Here is a 25,358-nt window from a genome sequence, read left to right on the forward strand (position 1 = left end):
TCTCTTAAGAAACTCGACATCGATATCAATACTCTTGACGGTCCTTGTGAAGCAGAAGAAGAAGCTTGACTATCGTCGATTCGTTACGCATTGATAGCCGCTCCTCTTGGGACAACCGAGCCAATCCCCGAAAGATGATCAAACCTGGTCCCGAGAACCTCATGCATGGCATATCTCTCCCACGCCTCCAAGTCTTTTGGTAAACCTTGGTCAGTGGCCTACCGCCTTTGTTCGTCAACGAGCGCTTGCATCCTACCCCGTTAAAAATATAAAATTAAATTGTGAAATAATGTTATTGTGGGGGTATAAAAACTCAAATATTAAAATATCATTTCAAATGGGCTTAGGCTCAATTGAAGCCCACGATCCATTTGAAGAACGGCCCGCGATATCAATTATGGACCTGGGTCGCTCTCGACAGATCGACACAAGCCCAACAAGCATTTCCCGGCTCGATGAAGGACTCCAGTTCGACCACGTCTTCCTGATCAGAAGGATCAGTCAAAGAGTAGACCGCGCCGCGAAGACCGGATCTCGGACGACTACGACCTCGGCGGCGAGGAGTGTGGATCGAGGAACACGTGTCTTCGGCCACAAGGTTCCATCTCGCCTATAAATAGAAGGGGAGAGGACGATTTTCGCACATTCAAGCTCCATATCTCATTTTCCACTGAATTCAATTTTGTACTCTTTTATTTACAGTCTTGAGCTCGACCTGTTGAGTTCGCCACCTCGTCTATTTGTAATCTTCTCCCAAATAATAAAAGTAATTAATATTCGTATATTATTATATAATTCTTTATTATTAACTTGTTTCTTATACGACGTCTTTCTAAACCCTTCTTAAATACTTGTCGTTTCATTCTTTATTTGTGATTATTGATCGATCTGAAAATCGACATCAACAATTTGGCGCCGTCTGTGGGAAAATTCAGAAAGACCAATCTCGGAAGGAGCAGTTCGTAAAAAAAAATTATCATGTCTTCCACTCCGACTCATTACGAATCCGGAGAGGAGATCCCCTCGGGGATCAGGGCAATCCTGGATATGCTGACCAAAAAAGATAGATGAGCAAGCCGAGACCAACCGCGCTCTTAATGACGGGTTGAATACTCTATCGCTCCTTGAAACATCTCAGATCCTCAAGTGGGATCCGGAGATATGACCGCCTCTGAGTCAGCTCGCCAAGCAACCTCGGTTGCGCAAACAAGCCGAGCTATCCCTCCCGGAGTCCGTCTGGATTTCTCTGGGATACAGGTCGCCCGAGGAGCAGACCAGTCTCCCATCACAAGCTTTCAGCTTGGGGGAACTGCTGGCGAGGTCGCGACAGAAGTCACGATCGATCCTTTCGGACTCCATCCGCCTCCGCTCGGGGGAGCACCGTCCGGGTCTTTCCCGACTGATGCGGGACCTCGCCCTCAAGCGATCTATCAAACATTCACTCTCCAGCATTTTGGCGAGGTGAATCAGACCTGTCAGGGCCCGGCAAGTGTAACTGCGGCCAGTCCGGCACAATCGAGACCTCGCCTCTTTCGTGGTGGCGAACCCAGTATGACCGAACTGGATAGGTTCAAGGAATCTATAACGGCCGAGCTGAGAGCTGTTCGTTCAGAATTTCATTCTGCGACCAGTTCGGCTCCCGAGATAGATCGTCTCGTAGAAGAAACGAGGCGAACTCCTTTCGCCAGAAACATCACTGAAGTGCAACAGGGAGATACCGGAAACGTTTGCCTCCCACGGTACAACGACACCTCAAGTCCGAAGGCTTTCATATTGTCCTTCAGAGTCGCAATGGGACGGGTTATGCTCTTTGAGAGAGAATTAGAGGCAGGATACTGCCAACTATTCGCCGAGAGCTTGTTTGGACCCGCCTTGGAATGGTTCTCCAAACTCGAACCAAACTCCATTGATGGTTTCGATAAGCTATCGGCTGCATTCCTGAAACATTATTCGATGTTCGTGGAGGACGACCTGACCATAGCAGACTTATGGGGGATCCAACAGAGAGAGAGCGAATCTTTGAAGGATTTCATGATCCGTTACAAGGACGTACTCTCAAAAATCTCTAACGTATGCCACGAGTCTGTCATAACCTCTCTGAGGAAGGGGTTAAGGCACGATTCAAAGCTGAAACTGGAGATGACTGTTAACCGCCCCCTCACGCTAGAGGATGCAATTCATAAGGCCGCGAATTATGCAAAGGCCGAAGAAGAATTTGCTTCCTACGAGAGGCAAAGCGCGGCCGAAAAGAAACCACACTCCAACACTTGGGTGAGGCCCGTAAACGCTGGGAATAACCCTCGCAGGACTAATCCCCACGACGCCGTACCTCACGCAAAAAAGCAACACGCCCCTCCTAATTATATGCTCAATGTCAGTGATGACATTAAGGAGGGAGGCCCCCAGGCTAAGAAATGGACACGGGACCCCAATGCGTATTGCAGTTTCCACAAGGCTAACGGCCACGACACCAATGCATTGATCTAGGACCCCCGCCAAAGAAGAAAATCTTCAATAGCAACAACAGGGGAAGGGGCAACCCCTCCCCCAAGAGAGCAAGACCCGAGGAGGAAGGGGAACCAAACTCCCCACCGACTGTCGCAAAACACAGAGTTGACTTCATAATGGGCGGCTCAAAGTTTTGCAACGAAACAGTTAACTCCGTCAAAACACATCAAAGACGATTGAGTAACCAAGCAACCAAAATCAGATTAGAACAAGATGTTCAAATCTCGTTCTCCGAAAAAGAAGCAATTGGGACAACCGAACCACACGACGACGCGCTCGTGATCACGATCGACGTGTCTAATTGTGAGGTTGCGAGAGTTCTAATCGATGGAGGCAGCTCTGTAGATCTTATTTTCAAGGATACCCTGGCAAGGATGGGAATCGATGAAGACGAGATTGAAAGAGAACGAACCCATTTAACAGGTTTCAATGGGTCCACTACTCCATCCTTGGGAACAATCAGGTTGCCCGTAAAAACACATTGAATCAACAAAATAGTAGAGTTTCAAGTACTAGACTGTCTCTCCCCCTACAACATTATCTTGGGAAGACCATGGATACATATAATGAGGGTTGTGCCTTCAACCTTTCATCAATGTATTCGTTTCCCTACGCCTAAGGGAATAGGAGAGATCCGAGGTAATCAGGCAACCTCCCGCAGTTGCTATCTCACTAGCCACAAACATTGTGCCAAGACAATTAAAGAAGAGCAATAGCAATTAATGAACGTGGAGTCAGCCAAGAACGTTTCCGCACTAGAGGACCCCGACTCCCTTGATGCGCCAAGCACTGAGTTAACGGTCCAAGTACAGCTCGATGGCTCCGATCCTTCCAAGTGTGTATGAATCGGAACTAAGCTTAAAGGTGGCATCAGGCGAGAACTCATCTGTTTCTTAAAGCGAAACAAATCCACCTTCGCCTGGTCAACCGAAGCTATGCCACAAATAAGCATCGATGTCACGTTTCACCAACTTAACGTCGATCCCAGTTTTAAACCGATAAAACAAAAAAGACGAAAGCTCGGTCCCGACAGGGCACGGGTAGTCAACGACGAAGTCGAAAGACTGCTCAGTGCAGATTCAATCCGCGAAGTGAAATACCCGGATTGGCTGGCAAACACTGTCGTCGTAAAGAAAAAAAATGGGAAATGGAGAGTATGCGTCGATTTCACCGATCTGAATAAAGCATGCCCCAAAGACAGCTTCCCGTTGCCGCACATCAACCAGCTAGTCGAAGCGACCGCGGGGCATACAATACTCTCATTCATGGACGCATTCTCAGGATATAACCAAATCCTGATGCATCCGGATGACCAAGAAAAAACAGCTTTCATCACCGACCGTGGCACGTATTGCTATAAGGTCATGCCCTTTGGACTAAAGAACGCTGGCGCCACCTATCAAAGGTTAGTCAACGAAATGTTCAAGGAAAAGATAGGGAAGACGATGGAAGTGTATATCGACGATATGCTAGTAAAATCCCTAAGGGAGAACGACCACGTAGGGCATTTGGAGGAATGTTTCGAGGTATTGAATAAATATAAAATGAAACTCAATCCCACCAAATGTTCGTTCGGAGTATCATCCGGCAAGTTCCTGGGGTATTTAGTTACCCAACGAGGAATTGAGGCTAATCCGGATCAATTACACGCCTTACGAGAGATGCCTTCGTCCCGTAATAGGCGTGAAGTTCAAAGGTTGACGGGACGCATCGCTGCCCTCAATCGCTTCATCTCTCGGTCAACAGATAAATGTCTCCCTTTCTATCGGCTCCTTAAAGGAAATAAGAAGCTTGAATGGGACGAAAAATACGAAGAGGCGTTCAAAAAATTGAAAGAGTATCTATCGACACCCCCAATCCTGGCAAAACCCGTTGCGGGGGAGCCACTCTATCTATACGTCACAGTATCTCAAGCAGCAGTTAGTGGAGTACTCGTCAGGGGACCAACGACCAATCTTTTATACAAGCAAGTCGTTAGTCGATGCTGAAACTCGATACCCTATTATGGTAAAACTGGCCTTGGCCGTCGTTTCCGCTGCGCGAAAACTTCGACCATACTTCCAATCTCACACCATAATAGTAATGACATCACATCCGCTCAGAAGTTTCCTACATAGCCCTAACCAATCGGGAAGGTTAACCAAGTGGGCCGTGGAGCTGAGCGAATACGATATCGAGTACCGAGTGAAGAAATCCGCAAAATCGCAAGTTTTAGCGGATTTCATCATCGAACTCCCGAGGAAAAGTCCCACCGTGACCGAAGTCGAAGACACCTGGACACTTAAAGTGGACGGGGCATCATCGAAGCAAGGGGCTGGAGTAGGAATACACCTAACCTCCCCCCACGGTGAGACTATAGAACAGTCATTTAGGCTCGACTTCGTCGCATCAAACAACGAAGCCGAGTACGAAGCACTAGTCACCGGACTTAGGTTGGCCACTGCAGTTGGATCAAAGAAAGTGGAAGCTTTCTGCGACTCCCAACTCGTAGCAAACCAATACTCCGGGGAATACGAGACTAGGGATGAGCGGATGGAAGCTTACCTAAAAGTCGTAAAAGAACTAACAAAAAACTTCGAAGAATTCTCCCTGGCAAGGATCCCTCGAGGCGAGAATACTTCGGCCGACGCATTGGCTGCCCTGGCATCCACCTCGGATCCGGGCCTCAAAAGGGTTATACCAGTCGAAACAATCAAACAACCTTCTATTGCCACGACCGTCGCCGCGGTCATAACAATAGAAGGGGGGATTGGAGAGATGAAATACTACATTACATCACGACTGGTACAGTCCCATCCGATAAGATGGCAAAACGCAAGCTCGTGCTACGAAGCGCGAGATTTTGCATCATAGATGGAAGCCTGTTTAAAAGAAGCTTCGCAGGACCCTACCTCAAGTGCATCGGGACAGAGGAGTCTAAACGAATCCTGGAAGACGTACACGAAGGGGAATGCGGAAATCACGCAGGCGGACGAGCGCTTGCCATCAAAATAAAGAGGCAAGGTTACTTTTGGCCGACCATGCTGGCAGACTGCGAGGCGCACTCGCGCCGCTGCGATCAATGTCAACGCCATGCCCCCAACATAAAAAGACCCGCGGAAGAATTGTCATCTATCTCGACGCCATACCCATTCATGAAATGGTCTATGGACATTGTTGGACCAATGCCGGTCGCCCCTGGCGGGTTGAGATTTCTGTTAATCTTAACAGATTATTTTTCTAAGTGGGTGGAAGCTGGCGCCTTCGTCTTGATAAAAAGACGTCGACGTCACAGCATTCATCTGGAAAAATATAATCTGTCGGCATGGAACTCCCCACGAGATCATAACAGACAACGGATCACAATTCATATCGAAAAAGTTTAGAAAGTTTTGCTTCCATAACAACATTGAGGTAAGAATATCAACACCACGATATCCTCAAGGAAATGGGCACGCGGAAGCAACAAATAAGACCATAGTCGACTCCATAAGGAAAAGGCTCGATGCCAAGAAGGGGCGGTGGGCAGAAGAACTGCCAGGCGTGCTGTGGGCATACCGAACCAGCCCGCGAAGGCCGACGGGGGAAACTCCGTTTTCCCTCGTCCATGGAGTCGAATCTGTCATCCCAATCGAGCATCAGGTGCAAACCCTTAGGGTAAAATACGCACCTGAGGATGAGCCAAAAAATAACGAGGCTCTATGCGATGCCTTAGACCTAGTGGAGGAAAAGCGAGATTCAGCCCTATCACGGTTATCCCGATATAGGCAATCCATCGCTAGATTCTACAACAAAGACGTCAACACAAGAAGATTCGATGTAGGGGACTTGGTCCTCTGAAAAATCTTTAAACGCCGGAAAACTCGGGGCAAAATGGGAAGGCCCCTATAGGGTCACCGGAGTAACCTATCCCAGCGTTTATGAACTTGAAACACTCAACGGAATCCCAATTTTAAGATCATGGAACATCTCGAACCTCAAAAAATATTACTGTTAAAGCCAGTAAAAATTGAACTACGTCCGACTTGATCCCTACATAAGGGTACGTAGGCAGCCTCTTACTACAAAGGCACAGTCCCCCTACCCTCTTGAGCCACGGAGCTCGCACCTCGGATTTGGCTAGCAGTGCAAACGCCTCGACTCTGGCGAGAACCGACATCTCGCAGCGTCATCGGAGATCGTACCCACGAAGGTCGATCTCGTCCGAAAATATTAAGGGAAACTTTTTAGGTCCCCGACGATCTAAAAGACTTAAAATTTCACCAAATTTAATTACGGACTTCGGCTTTAAATCTAAAGGGAAACGCTTCGGACCAGCAATATTCCGGACAACTAAACAGATTTTGAATGACGAACCAATTCCAAACCTCAAGGGAAACCTTTTAGTTCCATGACGATCTAAATAACTTAGCGAAATCATCTGATATCTTTAAGGGAAACGTTTTGGGCCAAATACAGGCGACTAAAAGACTTAACAGATTATACTGATCCGAGCTGCCTCAGGAGCAAACAAAATAATGACACCCAGATCGGCCGGACGGACTGAATAAAAGAATAAACATCCATGCATTCACAATAGATTTTGGCGAGCTAAAAAAACTTGGCAAAATTAAAACCGGGAATTGCATGAAATAATAACAATGATTCAAATATAAAATAGAGGTACCGAATCCCCCTATGATTGTATCAAAAACGATAAAAACTTCGCCCAAAACATACAGGCCCCAAAAATAAAATAAACATCCTTATTAAAAAGGGTAATTTAGCAAAATAGCCAAATCAAACCTTTAACATTGCTAAATAGCCAAGGTTTGGTAAATACTAAGTAAATAGCCAGATATCATTTAAGACACTTCTACATTTACTAAAAAGCCCAGGCATTTCCCGCCCATAAGCACACGGTTTACATAATAAAAATAATAAAAAAAGAAAAAAAAAGAGGTAACATGTAAACTAGAATCAAGGAAGTAATAAATGCAAATTACTTACCGATTATCTCTCCACCAATATTCAATCTGCCATTAAGAAAAAATCTCTGTTAATGTATCTTGATGCGTAGTAAAATGTAATCATGTTTCAGTGTTAATGTATGGGAAAAACCATTGTGAATGCGTTTAGAATTTTGGGTGTTTGGATGTTAGAATGAAAAAATAGGTGTTGACATATTTTGCAGTAAATCTGAGTAAATATTGGGCAGTTTAAATTTGTGTCGTGTGTAAATCTTTATTTACAGATATTTACACCGAGTATGTCAATCCTTGGATTTTACAACAATGTATGGTTGTTAATATCTGTAGTAAATGTGTGTAAATATTAAGTACTATTATATTTGATTATCTGGAAGTGTTTATTTACGCATATTTACTGCATAAGTTGTCATAACCTTAACTTATTTACATATATTTAAATAATAAACAATACAATATATTTCTGGCCGAAAATATCAAAAATAATCTATAAAAAGAAACAAATAAATTACAACTTCCACGTCCATTTAGTTCCTAAAATAAAGGGAATCATAAATTGACTAAATCATGTTCACACTTATATCAGGAAAACAATTCAAAAAATTTCGGGAAAAAATTTAAACCGAAAATTCAAATATGTAATTCAAAATTCAAACGCACTTGGGCAATTTTCGGAAATAAAAAAACCTATTACTGGACCACGTCATCGGCATGGCTATTTACTTAGTATTTATAAAACCTTGGCTAAATAGCAAATCATAAGGTTTGATTTGGCTATTTTGCTAATTTTTTGAAATAAAAATAAAACAAAATGAAAGCTGGAGAAGACTTAAGCTTGATCGCGGGGCTCGACTTCGACATCTCGGCGCTGCGGAGTGGGCGTGAACGCCGCCACCTCTTCGTTCCCCTCCGGAATGGAGTTGAGGACCTCCTCAGTACGATCGAGCATCTAGCCATGCTCGTTGATGGCGGCAGTCTCGACTTCGGTCACGGAGACGTCAGCAGGAGATCGGTCCGAAGATGGGGTGAACGGGATGTCTTCGACCTCAGGAACGGCGACGGCCGCGTAGTCGGCCTCATACTGGGCAATGTCATCCTCAATATCTTTCATCTCGGCCGCCCAATCTGAGACCTCGCCCTTCAAGACCTCCGAGATCAACTCCTTATTCCCCCGGCATTGCTCGAGTTTCTTTAAGATTAGGGTGGCCTCATCCATCTTCACTTTTTGCGGGCGATGTTTGAGTATCTACTCTCGATACTTAAGCGAAGTCGCCTTCTTTGCCGCATGAACGGCCCGATCCCGCTCCGCCTTCGCCGCCCTCTTCGACCTAGCGAGCTCATCAAGAGCGTCTTTCAGCTCTTTGTCCCGAGCCGCCAGGTCGACCGCCAACCTCTTGCTTTCTTTTTCGAAGTCATTGGAACGGACCGCCCATCCCTTGATCTTCTCCTTCTTATCATCGACGTCGACGGATAAGAACTGAACTTTGCCACGAAGGCGTTCAATCTTACCGTTCGACCTCTCCAAGAGAGCATCCTTGGCCAGAAGGTCGTCCTGGAGGGTAGCGATCTTGTCATTCATCCCCTGGAGCTCGGCCTGTAGAGACTCCGTCCACTTCTGAACCTCGGCGAGCTTCTCCTGCTCGACCTTGGTGTCATGAAGGCGCTTTTCATAGCGAAAAACACCTCGGTTCAGTTGGGTGGACAACTGAAATCAACCCAACTCTCATTAGTTCGACCATAAAAGAAAATAGTCATTTTTCACAAGTATAACATATCGGCTATATAAAAAAAAAACTTACCCCAGTTATGGCCGAGGCCATCATCCTGTACCAGTCCGCCTCAGCGAGGTCAGGAACCTTTGGGAGCTCCATCCCGGAACACGTCACTTGACGAAGAAGCCCCGCCGAGGAGTAAATGTCGTCACACAACAGGTGATCCCGAGCGTAGTGGAAGTTGACGGCGTGTTTCTTCTTCCGGGACGCGGATGGGGCGGAGTCACCTTGGCCCCCAGACTTCGACTTCGAGGAAGACTTACTTCCTTCAGCGGCGGCTTTGCCTTTGTCCGCCCTAGTCGCTACGGACACGGGTGCCTCAGGGGTGGGTTCTTCCCCATCCCGGCCGACGAGGTCAGGAGTCGGCTCTTTCCTCTTCTTCTTCCTTTCTACAGGAACGCCCCCCTCAGGGACTCGGTTCACCGGCGTCTTCCTTTTTTTGGCCGCGCCAGCGACCTCGGCCCTCTCGGGGACCCGAACTCTCTCGCCCCCCTCAGGGGAGTCATCCTCAATCCCGGGGGCTTGATCTTCCTCGGCCTCAGGAACCCCGGTTTCCTGAACGCCTGTTGGAGCGTCCTCGGCCATCTCGGTTACCTCGTCGGAAGGCACCAAGACGACCGGGATGTCGGATACGAGACGAACCCCGGTCACTTCGACCTCGGGAGTATCCGCCTGAAGAGGAATCGGGGCCGAAGTCGAGGCAGCACCCCCATTCCTCTGTTTCCTCGCATCCCGGGCACTGATCAGAGTGTTCATATTGTCTCCAACGACTAAAAGAATAATAAATAATAATAATCAAAATCAATAACAGAAAAGATAATGTCGAAATCGTCGAACTAACCTTCCTGGTGCTCTGAGAAATTTGGTGGGAATGGCCAAACTTTGGCCGAGATAAATCTGAAAGGAGTGAAGCTCGACCACTCTACTTCGCCCAACTGCAGTAACGATAATTTCTCAGCGAACTCCACTCCTTGAGATGGCGCCTTGATTTTCTCTAAAAAAAAACAGAACCGATAAATGTTAGTTTACCTCGCCTACCTACAAAATATAAGTAGAAAGAAATAGAATAAATTTTATGCATACTCGGCGAGCTCGCCCACTTCGAGGAGAAAAAAAGAGCTCGGTCCCCGAGCGAATACTCGTTTATAGCGAAGTAAAATTATCGCCCTTCCCCAAAACTTATCCTTCGAAGGCAGGCCCGAGATTATTCCCTTGCCTGCAGCCCTCGAAAGGTAGAAACACTTCGGATCGTGTTTCGAATTTGCTTTAACTACACAAAGACGGACTAAATCCATTAAAGAGAGTTCGACTTTTTCCTCATGGGCCACAACTATCAGACCCATTACCATCCTAACAAAATTCGGACACATCTGGGGAAGGGTCAACCCTAGAGTCTGGGCGAAGTCGAATAGGAGAGGATGGATGGGAATCTTAAACCACATTTCTCTAGCCATATTTCATATATACAACAATAACCCTCCACTACGGTGTCAGCTGTAGCCCCAGGAGGAGGAAGAAGGATGTTAATTTCAGGGGAGATCTGGTATTTTTCACGAATCCTCCTAAGGTCGGTCGAAGTCACGGCTGAGGGCAATAAGATATCCTCATTCCCGAAAGGTTGAGACCCCGACGGAAGAAGTTCTGAGTTCGACATCTAGTTCTAAGGTGTTCTACGTACGGAGTGTTTAAATCTATGAACTCGCTTGAGTTCGCTAGTCGAACTGAGAGTCGATAATAGCCGAAGTGCAAGTAACCTAAAGAACTTAGAGAGAGAACTCGAAATCAGAAAGAGCGAGAAAGTAAGAAAGAGAGAATTACCTTTTAACTGCGGACGATGAGAATATAAATGAAAAAAGCGACTCTTCGGTCTACATATTTATATGTTTCATTATTAACCAAAATCCCGAAAAAATCTAATGATTTCGGAAAATGAATCGAATCAAATAAAAAATATTTCCTCGATATCTGCAAAGATAACAGATTCTCCGACTCTTCGACTTCGACCCACGAAATACGGTTACGTCACGACACGTGAGAAGAGGACGCGCTCTCATACGATGCCACGTGGTTCCAAATCTTCGATCTCCTCCCTCTTATTCGGAATAATTCGAATTCCCCGCGTTAAATATTTTCAAAATATTCGAAATATTTTCAAAATATTTGGGGGCTAATTGTGGGGGTATAAAAACTCAAATATTAAAATATCATTTCAAATGGGCTTAGGCCCAATTGAAGCCCACGATCCATTTGAAGAACGGCCCGCGATATCAATTATGGACTTGGGTCGCTCTCGACAGATCGGCACAAGCCCAACAAGCATTTCCCGGCTCGATGAAGGACAGTTCGACCACGTCTTCCTGATCAGAAGGATCAGTCAAAGAGTAGACCGCGCCGCGAAGACCAGATCGAGGAACACGTGTCTTCGGCCAGAAGGTTCCATCTCGCCTATAAATAGAAGGGGAGAGGACGATTTTCGCACATTCAAGCTCCATATCTCATTTTCCACTGAATTCAATTTTGTACTCTTTTATTTACAGTCTTGAGCTCAACCTGTTGAGTTCGCCACCTCGTCTATTTGTAATCTTCTCCCAAATAATAAAAGTAATTAATATTCGTAAATTATTATATAATTCTTTATTATTAACTTGTTTCTTATACGACGTCTTTCTAAACCCTTCTTAAATACTTGTCGTTTCATTCTTTATTTGTGATTGTTGATCGATCTGAAAATCGACATCAACAGTTATTAAGTAAACAAGTTATTTTAAAACTTACATATGCCATTTCGCTCTCCACGAGGTCCACGCACCTTTCTTGGTATAGACCTTTTGATAGTTTCCAAGCAAGGTGTCCGGATTGCCGTCCTATACCTATACTACTCTTCTTTTTTTGTTTGTAGTTGCACACAAGTAATAAATAAATAAATACATAATTTAATCAATTTTTCTTAATAGCCTAACTTGTGTTCCAATCCGAGAAATTGAACTTGTAACTATCCTCATCAGCAAACCCAACACTGGACAAAGTGAGTGAGAGAGACTCACCAGAGTGGTGGAACAGTGGAGGATTTCTGGGCGACGAAACGATTGGCGGATTTCTCAAGCGGCGGAACGATTGGCGGACCCTTTGGTGAACCTGAGAATTCTGGGAATCGTGCACTCAGTCATTCTGAGACAAAGTGAGGGAGTGAGCGACGCAGATAGAAGGAGAGAGATCGACTCACCTCAACGAGCAGCGGAGCGGCGGCCAGAATCACGCGGACCTGGGTTAGGAATGAAACCTGGGTTCAGAATGAGGGCGTGAGAGATTGACAGAGTTTGAGAAAACGAACGTGAGAGACACTCACCAAGGCGTAGCGGAGATGCCGTCAATTTCTGGGGAAATTCATCGCACGGTTCAAGCGGAAGAGGGAGGTTAAAATTTGGGTTTTGAGTTTGTATTTTTATAAAGCCTAAACTCATTCTTTTTATTCTCGAATTAGCCGAAAATTCATTAATCAGTTGTGTCTATTTCTTTTTACACCTACAGACACGACTATACCCTACAGACGCGATAGCTCATGTCTAAATCTTTAGTGCAAAAAAATATGCAGTCAAATATTTACCTTTCATTTTCCCAATTCTATTTAGACGCAACTTTTTTTGTTTCTGACGCGAGAAGTCGCGTCTGTAACCAAACAAAATTAATAAAAAGTGGGATAAGTGTCGCAGACAAAAAATTGGTGAAATTTTGTATTAGATGCGACTTCTCGCGACTGAAATGATAAAAGTAGCGTCTATATAGACGCAGCGTGTCGCGTCTGAAACATTTCGTGTCTGAAGCTTCAGTTTGTAGTAATGAATTCGGCCTTATTTATTTAAAAAACAAGTTTTACGCTCTTAACGGCTCATTTTGCAGTGTTGTTAGTATTGCATATTTTAGTATTGCATATTTTAGTATAATTGAATACTACGTAATTACATTATTAATAAAGTGGCCCACTCTTATAAAAAAAAATTGCATAGCAACGAATGTGACAAATGTTGAAAACCTGAAATATGTAATGTCTACACCGTTATTATGAGGATACTTAACTTATCTTCGTGTATTATTCGTCCATTTCACTTGGCATATTAAAGATTCAACACGTTCTAATCTGAATACAGAATATCTATTATTATTGGCATAGGGAATCCAATTCTGTTTATTCTTAAGCCATGCAAATTCCCAGGGAAAAAAGAAAGGACAGTCATGTTTGCATGGATAATAAAAGAAGTAAAAAAAACAATACAAATAATATTAATACCACATGTTTCAGCCACAGCCATCAACTTCTTAATTGCCCCGCCATTGAGGGTATTCTTTCACAGCTTGAAACGCGTCCCATTAATAATATGTCTGAGACCCAAAAAACACCAAATGAATCAAATAAGTTTGCAATTGCAAATCTATGGACGGGACACAAAAAGGAGTCCACATCTCCAAGGCAGTATCATGTTTTTTTTATTTCCTGTATACCTTGGGAATGATTGACTTCTAAACAATTTACATCTTAAATTATAAGCGAGTTAACTGTGTATATATATATATATATATATATATATATATATATATATATATATATGTGTGTGTGACGTGTGTGTGTGTGTGACTACCTTCTACCTTCTGCATGCATGCATGATTTCTTTTTAGCTGAGGGTATCAATTTAATCCCCAAAAATGATAAATGTCTTCAATATTAAAATTTAAAAGATTTTTTTCATAACATAAATTTAAATGTTCAATATAATCAATTATATGTGTGTGTGTGTGAAATTTGTTGTAACTAGCCAAGTTTGTCACTCTTATTGGGACGAATAGCCCAAATTTCATTTTATTAAGTAAATTAGCCCATATTTTCGACTCAGACCATAACGCCCTTGGTAAATTCGCGAATAGGTTAATTTAATTAACTTACTGGAGTGAGTTAGGTTAATTAATTAACTTATTGGTTGAATATTAGTTTAGGTTCTGATTTTTTTGTGAGTAAAGTTAATTTACTAAATGATTGAATTCGGAATTAGGTTAATTAATTGAATGCTTTGAATATCAATTGACTTAAGTTATGATTTTTGTAAATTTTTTGTGAATTTCAAATCCTTCACGAATCAGTTAATTAATTAACCTAACTCACTCCAGTAGGTTAATTAAATTAATCGATTCGCGAATTTACAAAATGCCTCTCCTCAATCCCCTCTCCGCCGCCGATTCCTCTCCCCCCGCCGATTTTCGAGTCAATCTGAGCTGTTGATTCTCCGAGCATCGCCGCCGCCGGAGCTCGACGGAATCGACGCCGTCTATTGCGGATCTTGACGGCGTCTATGGCGGATCTCGCCGGCGACGTTAGGGATCAACAACGAGGATGGACGACGATTGGCGACGACGCGGCGGCGTGAAGTGGATCGGTGGCGTGAAAAGGACGAAGATGAGAACGAGTTTAGGTTTAGGTTTTGAGAAAATTGAGTTGTGCTCTTATATATGAGGGTAATTTAGGTAGTTAAATATTAATAGGACTATTCACTTAATTTATTCAAACTTGAGTTATTCTCCTAATACTTGGTAAGTCTTATTCCCCTAAATAAGTGGATAGGTTGGAATCACCGTAAAAAAAAATTATATATAATATATATAAATATATATATATATATATATATATATATATATGTATATATATAATATTGTCAACGGGCAAATTACACTGGCAATGCTACAAGAATCTTACTTGACCTATAATTTTAGACATTATAAAAAAAAAAAAAAAATAATCAGATAGTAAAAAAAAAATATTGAAATTTTGCACTTCTACATTTTGGCTATTTCAGGCTAGTTTACAAATTTTATAATTTCAGTTGGTTATTTAGGTAGTAAGGGATTTTGATTTATTTTAATATTATGGTACAAGAAGTCTATTTTTAATACAGTTTACATCAAGGATTAAAATTTCGAGGTATTGTGGGGAATTTTCGTCGAAATTGCACTATATTTAGGATTCCGGCACAAAAATGACATTTTGATCGTTTCGCCACTTTATGTCGTCGTTTTGTCGTGAAAATTTTGTCGCAATTTCCATGTCATTTCGCTCTGAATGTCGTTTGAAAATCTTATCTTTGCAAATCTGCGACTTATCCTCGTCATTTCAACCGTGCCCACATTATTTCGACGCCGTCTGTGCAAAATCAACAATATTTCCCTCATTTCTTAGTAATTTCGGCGACATTCCCGTGTTATTCCCACTATTTTATGCCGACAGTTTGAGTTTGTGATGAAATCGAATTGTTTTGATTTTTTGGAAAAATCTTGCTGAATGAAATATGTGAATTTATGTTGTGTGGTTCGTATATGTTTCTCTCAATTTTTTAAAATAGAATCCAAATTTATTTGATGTTTCAGACTTTAGATTTCAAAATTAGAATTTATTGTTGTTTTTGATAGAACACGAATTTATTTCATGTTTAAGATATAGATTTCAAAGTTAGAATTTCTTGTTGTTTTGATATAATCCGAATTTATTTTAATGGGCTGACTATTGTGATCTGCAAACACGAATCAGAGGTTACTATCAACCCCACCGCCACCAGCCTACTATTGAGTCTGTTTATCTATGTTGAACTTAGTATGTGTTTTAAACTTATCTTTGTTTTTGAACCTATTAAGTGTTTTGGACTTTTTGTTTATGTTTTTTTTTATGATGTGTGAACTTATTACGTGTGTTGGAGACTTGAATTTGGAGTTTAAACTTATTATGTGTGTTTGAAACTAATTTTGTTACCTGTCTGAAGTATGGATTTTATTTGTTATATTAAAAATTATTCAACATTATTTCCGTCGGTATTTCCGTGTTTGATCGAAATTTCCGTCAGTACCGCAATTTCTATCGGCACAATTTTTTCAAATTTCCACATTTTTTCCGTCGCAATTCCCATTGACCACTGCAATTTCCAGTTCTTTTTTTATCATCGGCACGAAATCGACCATCGGCATTTCAATCCTTGGTTTACACAGTGAATCTCTTAATAAATTTAGACCAAGTAAGATGTCCTAGTCATGAAATTTCAACATATATGTAAATATTGACGATATTGACGATATAATCTCAAGACAAATATACGGGTGCGTCCACAAAGAGAAAGCCAAGGCTATTTGAGTCATTTCCTTCGCTATCCCTCCACCCTTTACTCCAAATACGACCGTTATATTCAAATTTCAAAACCCTTCCAAAACGCAAACCGTATAACAAAACAAAACAAATCCTAATCCCTCTCAAGAGTCTTTAAAGTTTCAGCCAACCGAAAAACCAGCACAACGACTCTCACTCCAATCCCAACACTAATCAGCTATGAGAAACACCACCGGCGGCGCCGCCGGAACAAAATCTCCGGCGGTGGAGGGGGATCTGGAGAGCACGAGCAGCTACTACCCCGGTTGCCAAAAAGACGCGAACTGCTCGTGTAAGATTTGCATCGAAAGCTTCAACGCCACAATCGATCTCAGACTCTTCAGCGTTCAGAAGAGCTCTCTCACCAGACTCTCTTCCACCGCCGAAGTCACTCCGGTCTCTTTCGGCTCTCTCTCCACCCCGACCTCTCGATCCACCCGGATTCCCGCTCCTCCTCCGACTCCGCCGCCGTCTCCTCCGCCGGAGATCGATCCCAGTTCTCCGCTTTCCGACCAATCACCGACGATCAAGGCGGCTCCGGCGAGGTCCGGGGTTCTTCTGGTCTTTTTAGCGATCCTCTTTGCGGCGGAGTTTGGGGGCTTCTTGACCGCCGGGGTTTCGAAGCCGGTTTTCTCGAGAGGCTCGGTGAGGAGAGTCGGAGAGAGGGCTTGGAATGTGAAGGGGTTGGATGGGAAGTTGAGGTTCTTGGAGAGATCTTTGGAGGGTCTTAACCCGTTTGATGGGAATAGGGTTTCTAATTGTAGCCTGGCTCGTTCCAGATGGGAAATCAATCAGGTTTTTCGCTCTTCTTCTTTTTTGTAAAATGCCTATTTGTTTGTTTGAGATTAGGGGCTTGAATTTGAGCTAAAGATAGAAACTTTATGCATTTTTAGGATGGTCTGCTTTTGAATTCTCACTGCAAATTGTACGAGTCTTTGACGGAGGAGATCAGAATTTGGGGATGGCCTTTACAGACGGCCGGTCTGCTTTTGACCGGGTTTTCTTCGCGGTCCTTCACAGTCATATCTGGCAGAGTCACCGAGGTAAAATTAAATTAAATAAAATCGAACCCCAAAACTCATTTGATGTTCTTTTTGCTGGTTTTGGGACAGTGGTCTGATGGCAAGATTGGGTTTGTAACCCGGAAGTCAAACTCTTCGTGGACACACCCGAAATGGGGTTCCTCGGCTGTCCAATTAGACCCCGACACGTGGATATTGGAGTACCGACGGAGCCCGATTCTCGAGAGTCCGAGACTGGTGTCGGCGACCGCGGGAGTCTTGAAACGACGGGTGTCGAGAGTTCTAGGGAAAATGACACGAGATTTTTTTGTCTTTTTTTCTTTGGAGAATGCTCAGTATAGTGTTGGCGCAGAGAGTTCTGTACAGGTTCCAACATAAAAAAAGTAATCTTTTTTTGATCTCTCAAGCAAATTATCCAATTCTCATTTCTTGTGAGAAACAGGGTTTTTTTTTTTTTTTTTTCATGTTGAAACTTGAGACTTGGAAATCATGTTTATGCAGAAATCATTACATATTGCGTATGATCTTTTCATTTCACATTATGTCTTATTCGATTAGTGTATCAAATTGTATGTTTATGCTAGTAAGGAACTGATAAGAGTTTACAATTGAGCAGAATCTACATAGAATATGAGAATTACAATGTACAATCACCAATAGTCTTTACAAGAACACAAACCGTGTTTGAAATGGTGAAACCTAGTCCTATCCCTGACAACAATCTCTTTCCCATACACCTCTGAACACATTTTCATGAAAGTGTGACAGTCTTCACAGATTCTAAGGTTCTTCACTATCCGAACGCACCGATCTCCGCTCCGACTAATCAAACCGAACGAGAGCGCCAACTTCTCGCTGTGCCACAGAACCATCTCCTCCTTCTCTTCCTCGTCGAGATCCACCAAAACCCGTCGAGTGTCTGGAATGTAACCCATGAGCTTAAGCTCCGAGACCATCGTCTCCAAATTCTCGTAAATCTCGTCGCTCCGTTCGTGCCTCCGATCGGCCATCAAGAACTCGTCCGACCCGATCCTGCTGAAGCCCTTCTCCTTCGAAACCCCGCTCCTCTTCATCGCGCTCCTGATCTCCGCCACGCTTTCCCATCTCCGCTCTTTCGCGTACGCGTTCGAAAGAGCCACGAGAGCTCCGTCGTGGCTCGGCTCGAGCTCGAGAACCCTTTTGGCAGCGAGCTCTCCGAGCTCGGCCTCTCCGTGGACAGAGCAAGCTGACATCAGCGAGCCCCAAACGACTGCGTTCGGAGCCACTTGCATCGTCTCGATCACCATGAGAGCCTCTTTTAAAAGACCGGCCCGACAGAAGAGGTCGACCATACAGCCATAGTGCTTGTGCCTCGGTGCTATTCCATGCTCGGCGGTCATCGAGGCGAAGATTTTCCGACCCTTTTCGACAAGACCCGCGTGACTACAGGCGTAGAGAAGTCCCACGAAAGTGACGCCGTTGGGCTTGACTCTCTCGGTTCTCATCCGATCGAACAGACTCAGAGCCTCCACGGCCTCCGCGTGGACAGCACAGGCGTTGATCATGCTCGTCCACGATATCACGTTCCTCCTCTTCGAGCCCATCTTCTCGAAAACCTCTCGCGCTCTCTCCAAGCTCCCGCATTTCGCGTACATGTCGATCATCGCGTTGTTGACCGCCACGTTGTGACCGAACCCGTTTCGATCGACGTAAACGCGGATCGATTCCGCCTCTTCCAAGGACCCGAGATGAGCGCACGCCGAGAGGACGCTCAGCATCGTGATTGCGTCCGGTTTCATCCCCGAAGACCTCATCTCGTCGAACAACCCGAGGGACTCTCGGGGCCGATCGCTCTCGGCGTAGCCAGAGACCATCGCGCTCCACAAGATCAAGTCCTTCTCGGCCATCCGGTCGAAGATCTCCCGAGCCTCGTCGAGCCGGCCGAGCTTCGAGTATCCGGTGATCATGGCGGTCGAGACGATCGGGTTCTCCCGTGGAATCTTGTCGAAGAGCTCCCGAGCCTCGTCCATGGCACCACAGCTCGCGTACATTCTGACGAGAGCACTCGACAAGCGGGAATTGTGGGAGAGACTACCGGCGCCAGCAGCGACGATGTTTCTGTGGATCGCTCTCCCGAAATTCAGATTCCTGGCCCGGCCACAGGCGGTGAGGACTGTCGAAAGAATCACCTCATCAGGCTTTGCGTCAGAGTTCTTCATCTCTCCGTAGAGTCGAAAAACATCATCGAAGCGCCCACAACGTGAGTACCTATTTATACAGTCAGCGCACATGTTACCAAGAGATTTCTTTATGTTGTTTACTTGTAAAGCTTTTTTTTTTTTTTTTTTTTTTTTACCTGATAAAATTATTACTTATTTCATTATTTACCTAATAAATTTAGAAGCTGATCGCTCTAAATACCTCTGTATAACAGAAACATACTAAAATTCTATACAAAAGAAATACTTTCAACTCATTTTAAGTTTAAATTTTTTGCCCCCTCCTTAATTTATGATCATATTCAAAGCTGTGATCAGAAAACATAAGGTCAGAGGCAAACCCATCAATCATAATCCCCCAAGAGACAACATCTCGGTCAGTCATTTTATCGAACACCAAGCGGGCATCAGCGATCCTCCCGCACCCACCGTACATCCTAGCCAACCCGGCGGCCACAAACGAGTCCTCAACGAATCCCATCTTCACAGCCAATCCGTGGACTTCCTTTCCCTCGGTCAACGCCCCGAGCTTGGCCGCGGCGCCTAGGACCGCGGGGAAACTGAACACGGCCACAGACGATCCTTCCCTTCTCATCCCGGCGTAAACTCTGAGGGCTCGATCGGCCTCGCCGCGGCGAGAGAGGCCGCGGAGGAGGTCGTTGGAGAGGGCCGGATCGGGCGGGCCCGGGAGGGACTCAAAGACGGCGAGGGCGTGGGCTGGGGATGGAGAACGGAGGGCGAGGCGGAGGAGGAGCTCCGGCGCGGCGGAGGGGTCGCCGGTGCGGAGGATTCTGGCGTGGAGTTGCCGGAGATTGGAGGTGGTGGGAGAGGGAATAGGTGGGAAGGTGTTGGGCTGAGAGAGAAGGGTTGTCATGGTTTTTTGTCTGTTTGTTTGGAGGGGTCAGCGATTCGGAGGGAAAGTGAGATATTTATATATATCTTTGAATATTTAGAAAGAGTTGTATCTAATAGCAATATTACAGATCACATGAAGATCAATAAATAAAAAATGTGGGTTGAACTTATTTAAAAAAAAAAAAAAAAGGATAATTTACAAGAATCCCCCTGAATTCGTACTCGATTATCAAAGTGCACCCTCAATTACGATTTTTCACAAAAATTACCCTGAACTCTTGTTCTGTTAACGCGTTGCCCCTTCTGTTACTTTTTTTCCGTTAACATCCAATTTTTGAGCACGTGATCTCACATAATTACTAGTTTGAGGGCACACTAGTAATCTTATTAAATGAATATATTTAAAACAAATGAAAAAAAAAATTAAAAATAATTTTTTTTTAACAAATGAAAAATATAAATTAAATTTTTTTTTTTTTTACTCTGTCTTCTTCTTCTAAATGTCTTGCAAATGGTCGGGGATTTCCTGAAGTCGTTCGTCAACCCGCTTCCGCCGCCGTGTACCCGATTAGGACGAAAAAGATGCCATGCCTACAAATGGTCGGGAATCTCTTGCGCAACATCTCCGGCAGTGCCGATCCCCGCGACGTCGGGATCACCGTGGCCAGAGAAACCTCCGCGGCTACATCTCGTCAGTGATCCACGAGGAGCGCCCAGATTCATTGTTTCATTTTTATTTATATATAATAAATTTGAAAAAAGAATTAAAAGAAACGGTTCTTTTTTTTTCCTTCTACTCTACTGAACCCCCCACCAGATCTCTACAAAAAAAAAAAAAAAAACTTCTTCTTTCTTCTACCTTGCCGAAGACTCCGGGGCCTTTCACTGGACTTGCGGCGACCTCAAGGGATTGATATTCAGATTCAAGGCGAAGCTTGACCACTCGGAGGAGATCAATGAAAAATTAATTTCTCCAAACGATCTTGATTGGGTCTTCTCCCAAACGAGTCTGCAAATCCTCATCTCCGGCCGGTATATTTTGGTGGTTTAGGGTGTAATAAATATTGATGAGGCCTCATACTCATCCTCCATGGATTTCTATGTTTGGAGAAACAATTACCTTTTCTGTAATTATTTTTCTATTATTTAGCTATGGTTTTTTTCAGATCGATGAGAACCCTCGGAACTTTTCTTTCTTCTTCTTCTTCTAATTCCAACACTCCTCAGTTCATTGATTTCCAACGCAAAAAGAAAGACTATGTGGAGATTCATACGCATAACCCCAAATCGACTTCTTGTTCTTCTTCTTCCTCCAATTCCAAGGCATGGCATCACCAATTATGTCTCTGCTCACAGCTTTTGCTCATCGAAAACTCTCGACCATGTTCAGCGAATCACCGGTATCGTCAACCACAATAGTAATTGGTTGTCTCTTATGGAGTCCTCGGACATTCCGAGCATCCTCAACCCAGGTGTCGTGTGGTCCGTAATCAGCCATTACTGCGCTTCCAAGCCCAAAAAGCTCATCAACTTCTTCCTCTGGTCCCAAACCAAAATGGGTAACAATCTCAAAGACCTCGACTTGTTTTCCTTTCTCGTCGTTTCTCTTTGCAATTCGGGCTCTCTGACTGACGCTCGCAGTGTCATTCTAGTTTACATAAAATTATATTTTCTTTTTAGTTTTTTTTTATTTTATTTTTTTATATATAAAATTGTTTATATAATCATTTTGATAAGATTACTAATTTGTCCTCAAACTAGTCAATATATGAGAGTCATATGCAAAAAAAATTGGATGTTAACGGAAAAAAAGTAACAGAAGGGGCAACGCGTTAACAGAACAAGAGTTCAGGGTAATTTTTTGTGGAAAATCGTAGTTGAGGGTGCACTTTGATAATCGAGTACGAGTTCAGGGGGGATTCTTGTAAATTATCCTAAAAAAAATGCTTGACCTAAAATATTAGATATGCATTTACTCGTATTATTATTATATTGGAAATTTAGTCTTCTATCTTTTTTATTATTAGTAGTAGCTCAGGTACGATTTTTTTTTCCTTCATAAAAATGATTCTTAAATAAATTATTTATTTTCGTTTGCAATAAAAGAAATTAAATTAAGATAGCATAGAGAGTTAAGTAATTATATTTTTGTAACCAATAAATTGCTTCTCTAACCAAGTCCTAAGTGTGGAAATAAAACTTTATTCGATAATGAAAAACCTGGTATGAAATGGTCATAATTTGAAATGATCACAAAAAAATAAAGAAGTAGTTACTGTTGAAATATTTCAGTTATGCTCTTCTAGCTTCATTAACCAATTCGTTTGCAACTCGTACGAATTTCGGTGTAAATATCGGTGTAAACCACGTTCTCAGTTAAATTTCAGGTTCATGTTTAATCATACTGAGAAACTCAATTACCCAAAATAAGTTGGCACTTGCCACAAGTTTTCTTTCCTACGGGAACTTGAAATTAGTGATCTCATTCACATCACATTATTTTGGTGTTTCTCATTTTATGATCTCTTGCATTTTCTTATTCAAAAAATTGGCTGCGTAAGCCACGTAACGTCTAGCAATTTAAAATTGGCCAACGTTTTGTTAATAATCCATAAATAGCCTAGATGATTACGTGGCAGCTCATTTAAGAAGGTTTTTTTTACTTATTTGCCCTTGTCTGACCGATTTTGTTAATTTTATTTTAGGCAGTTTTTTTGTTTGAATTTTGAAAAAAATTTCGGCAAGTTTTAATTATTCAATATTCAAAATGGCGAAATTTTTGAAGACGTGGATGCAGTTATTTCGATCGTGGATGAAGCAGTTATTATGAACGCATAATTTTGATAACGTGGATGCAGTTATTATGAACGCATCATTTTAGGTAATTTGTTTCTAATTTTGTAACAAAAAATATACTGGATATCTGTTAATAGTAATTATATTTATTGAAAATATATTCAGTTATTATTTGTGAACGCTTATTCAAAAAATTTGGCCGCCAATACTCGTTCAACTTTTTATTTTCCAGGTTTCAACGTTTGAAAAAAAATTTGTCCCTGAAAATAAATCGTCCCAAAACATGGATGAATGGTCGTCTTTTTCTCTAATTGATTCAGGTATGTGTCTTTGATATTTTTATGCAGTTTTGGTAATTGATTTCTCATGCAAGTTTACCCTTTTTTCAGTGAATTTATTTGAGCAACAATGCCATGAATCGTCGAAAGCTTTATTGCCTATTTCTAGTCATGAAGAACCTCCGGTAGAAATTATTTTGTATGATGAACCGGATTTGAGGAATTTTCCTATGAATTTTGAAATTAATGTTAATAACGTTTTTAGACGCAAAGATGTACTTCAAATGGCTATTGGCATGACTGCAGTGCGCAACAATTTTGAATTCAAGGTGTTGAGATCCAGTAAAACGCGTTATAGTATTGGTTGTTCGGATATGCAGTGTGCCTGGAAGTTAAATGCGTCAGTTTGCAAGAATTCTGGATTATGGGTCATAAGGTCATATGTTAAAGATCATACCTGTTATGGTAAATCTATTGTGCACAAGAATAAACATGCATCGTCTTTTCTTATTAGCAAATGCGTCAAAGATGATTTTCGCGGGTCATTGGCAAATCAAATTACGCCTTCCGGCGTGGCTAAAATTATGAGGACTCGATTTAATGTGAAGGTAACATATTTTCGTGCATGGAAGGGTCGTAAAGAAGCTTTGAGGGATCTTCGTGGTGATTTTGAAGAGTCATATAGTCATTTACCACTAGTTGGTGAAATGATCAAAGAGAAAAATCCAGGTTTTTATTTACAGCTTATTTACTATAAATGTTGTCTGTAAATACTATATACATTTACAATATGGATTCGACTTTTTCTGGTTATTTAATGAACTTGCTGTAAATCAATGACTTATTTACAGACTTTGAAATGTTACGTATTGTAGGGTCTTATACTGTGACCGAGATTGAACCTGATGGGACGTTTAGGTATTTCTTTTTGGCATTTGGTGCTTCTGTTCAAGGATTTCAATTTTGCCGCCCAGTAATATCTGTAGATGGTACTTTCTTGAAAGGCAAATCCTATGGTACATTACTTTTGGCCACTGCTCTAGATGGTGATAATCATTTGTTTCCATTAGCCTTTAGTATTGTGGATTATGAAAATGACAAATCTTGGTCTTGGTTTATGAATCATCTTCGAAATGTGTATGGTGTTCGAAAAGACTTGGTTTTTGTTTCGGATAGGCACAAGTCAATTTACAAGGCAGTTGACAATGTTTTCCCGGAGGCGAAATTCGCTATATGCATGCAACATCTTTGGTGTAATGTGAAGGCAAATTTTGGTAAAACATACATTCAGCCACTTTTCTATAGATGTGCTAAAGCCTACTCTGTAAGAGAGTTTGAATATTGGCTTAATATACTCTCCAACAACAAAGTAAAAATGAAAAAGTATCTTCTCAAAGCCGATCCAGAGCTGTGGGCTAGGAGCAAGTTTCCGGGGAAGAGGTTTGATGTTATGACCACAAACATCTCTGAGTGTTTGAATCACTAGTACAAAAAAGACCTTTGGGTGCGACTTTTTTCGCACCCAAAAGTCAATTTCCGCACCCAAAGATACCTTTGGGCAGACTTTGGGTGCGACTTTTCCGCACCTGAAAGTTTGCACCTAAAGGCCTTGGGTGCGAGAAGTCGCACCCAAAAGTCATGACTTTCGGGTGCGACTTTAGGGTCGCACCCAAAAGTCATGACTTTCGGGTGCGACTTTTCGCACCTAAAGTCGCACCTAAATTGTCATAAAAATCCATTGAAAAGGCGGGTAAAAGAGCATTGGGTGCGACAAAGTCGCACCCGATAGTCAAAAGTCGCACCCGATAG

The 25,358-nt window shown here is 42.8% G+C and overlaps 2 protein-coding genes across 2 annotated transcripts; one reads left to right on the forward strand and one right to left on the reverse strand.

Moving 5' to 3' along the window:
* Positions 1-16,459: 16,459 nt before the first annotated feature.
* LOC149393144 (C-8 sterol isomerase) lies at positions 16,460-17,874 on the forward strand. The gene is made up of 3 exons (XM_089617448.1): positions 16,460-17,195; positions 17,294-17,443; positions 17,513-17,874. Exons 1-3 carry the CDS (start codon positions 16,581-16,583, stop codon positions 17,798-17,800), a joined length of 1,053 nt encoding a protein of 350 aa, XP_089473574.1. The 5' UTR covers positions 16,460-16,580; the 3' UTR covers positions 17,801-17,874.
* Positions 17,875-17,967: 93 nt separating this feature from the next.
* LOC149393145 (Pentatricopeptide repeat (PPR) superfamily protein) lies at positions 17,968-20,517 on the reverse strand. The gene is made up of 2 exons (XM_089618448.1): positions 19,962-20,517; positions 17,968-19,669 (listed from the first exon to the last, which is right to left on the reverse strand). Exons 1-2 carry the CDS (start codon positions 20,492-20,494, stop codon positions 18,073-18,075), a joined length of 2,130 nt encoding a protein of 709 aa, XP_089474574.1. The 5' UTR covers positions 20,495-20,517; the 3' UTR covers positions 17,968-18,072.
* Positions 20,518-25,358: the final 4,841 nt, after the last annotated feature.

The sequence above is a fragment of the Urtica dioica genome, chromosome 6, assembly GCF_054948205.1.
Source record: "Urtica dioica subsp. dioica isolate 48M chromosome 6, U.dioica_male_clone48M_v1_H2, whole genome shotgun sequence".
NCBI classification, from domain to species: domain Eukaryota; kingdom Viridiplantae; phylum Streptophyta; class Magnoliopsida; order Rosales; family Urticaceae; genus Urtica; species Urtica dioica.

Excerpts from the sequence above, each read along its gene's own strand:
- LOC149393145 (XM_089618448.1), bottom strand. The coding sequence starts at position 20,494 with ATGACAACCCTTCTCTCTCAGCCCAACACCTTCCCACCTATTCCCTCT. Across the intron at positions 19,670-19,961 it reads TGGGGGATTATGATTGATGG|GTACTCACGTTGTGGGCGCT; the intron begins GTTTGCCTCTGA and ends CTGTATAAATAG.
- LOC149393144 (XM_089617448.1), top strand. The coding sequence starts at position 16,581 with ATGAGAAACACCACCGGCGGCGCCGCCGGAACAAAATCTCCGGCGGTG. Across the intron at positions 17,196-17,293 it reads CCAGATGGGAAATCAATCAG|GATGGTCTGCTTTTGAATTC; the intron begins GTTTTTCGCTCT and ends ATGCATTTTTAG. Across the intron at positions 17,444-17,512 it reads TATCTGGCAGAGTCACCGAG|TGGTCTGATGGCAAGATTGG; the intron begins GTAAAATTAAAT and ends GTTTTGGGACAG.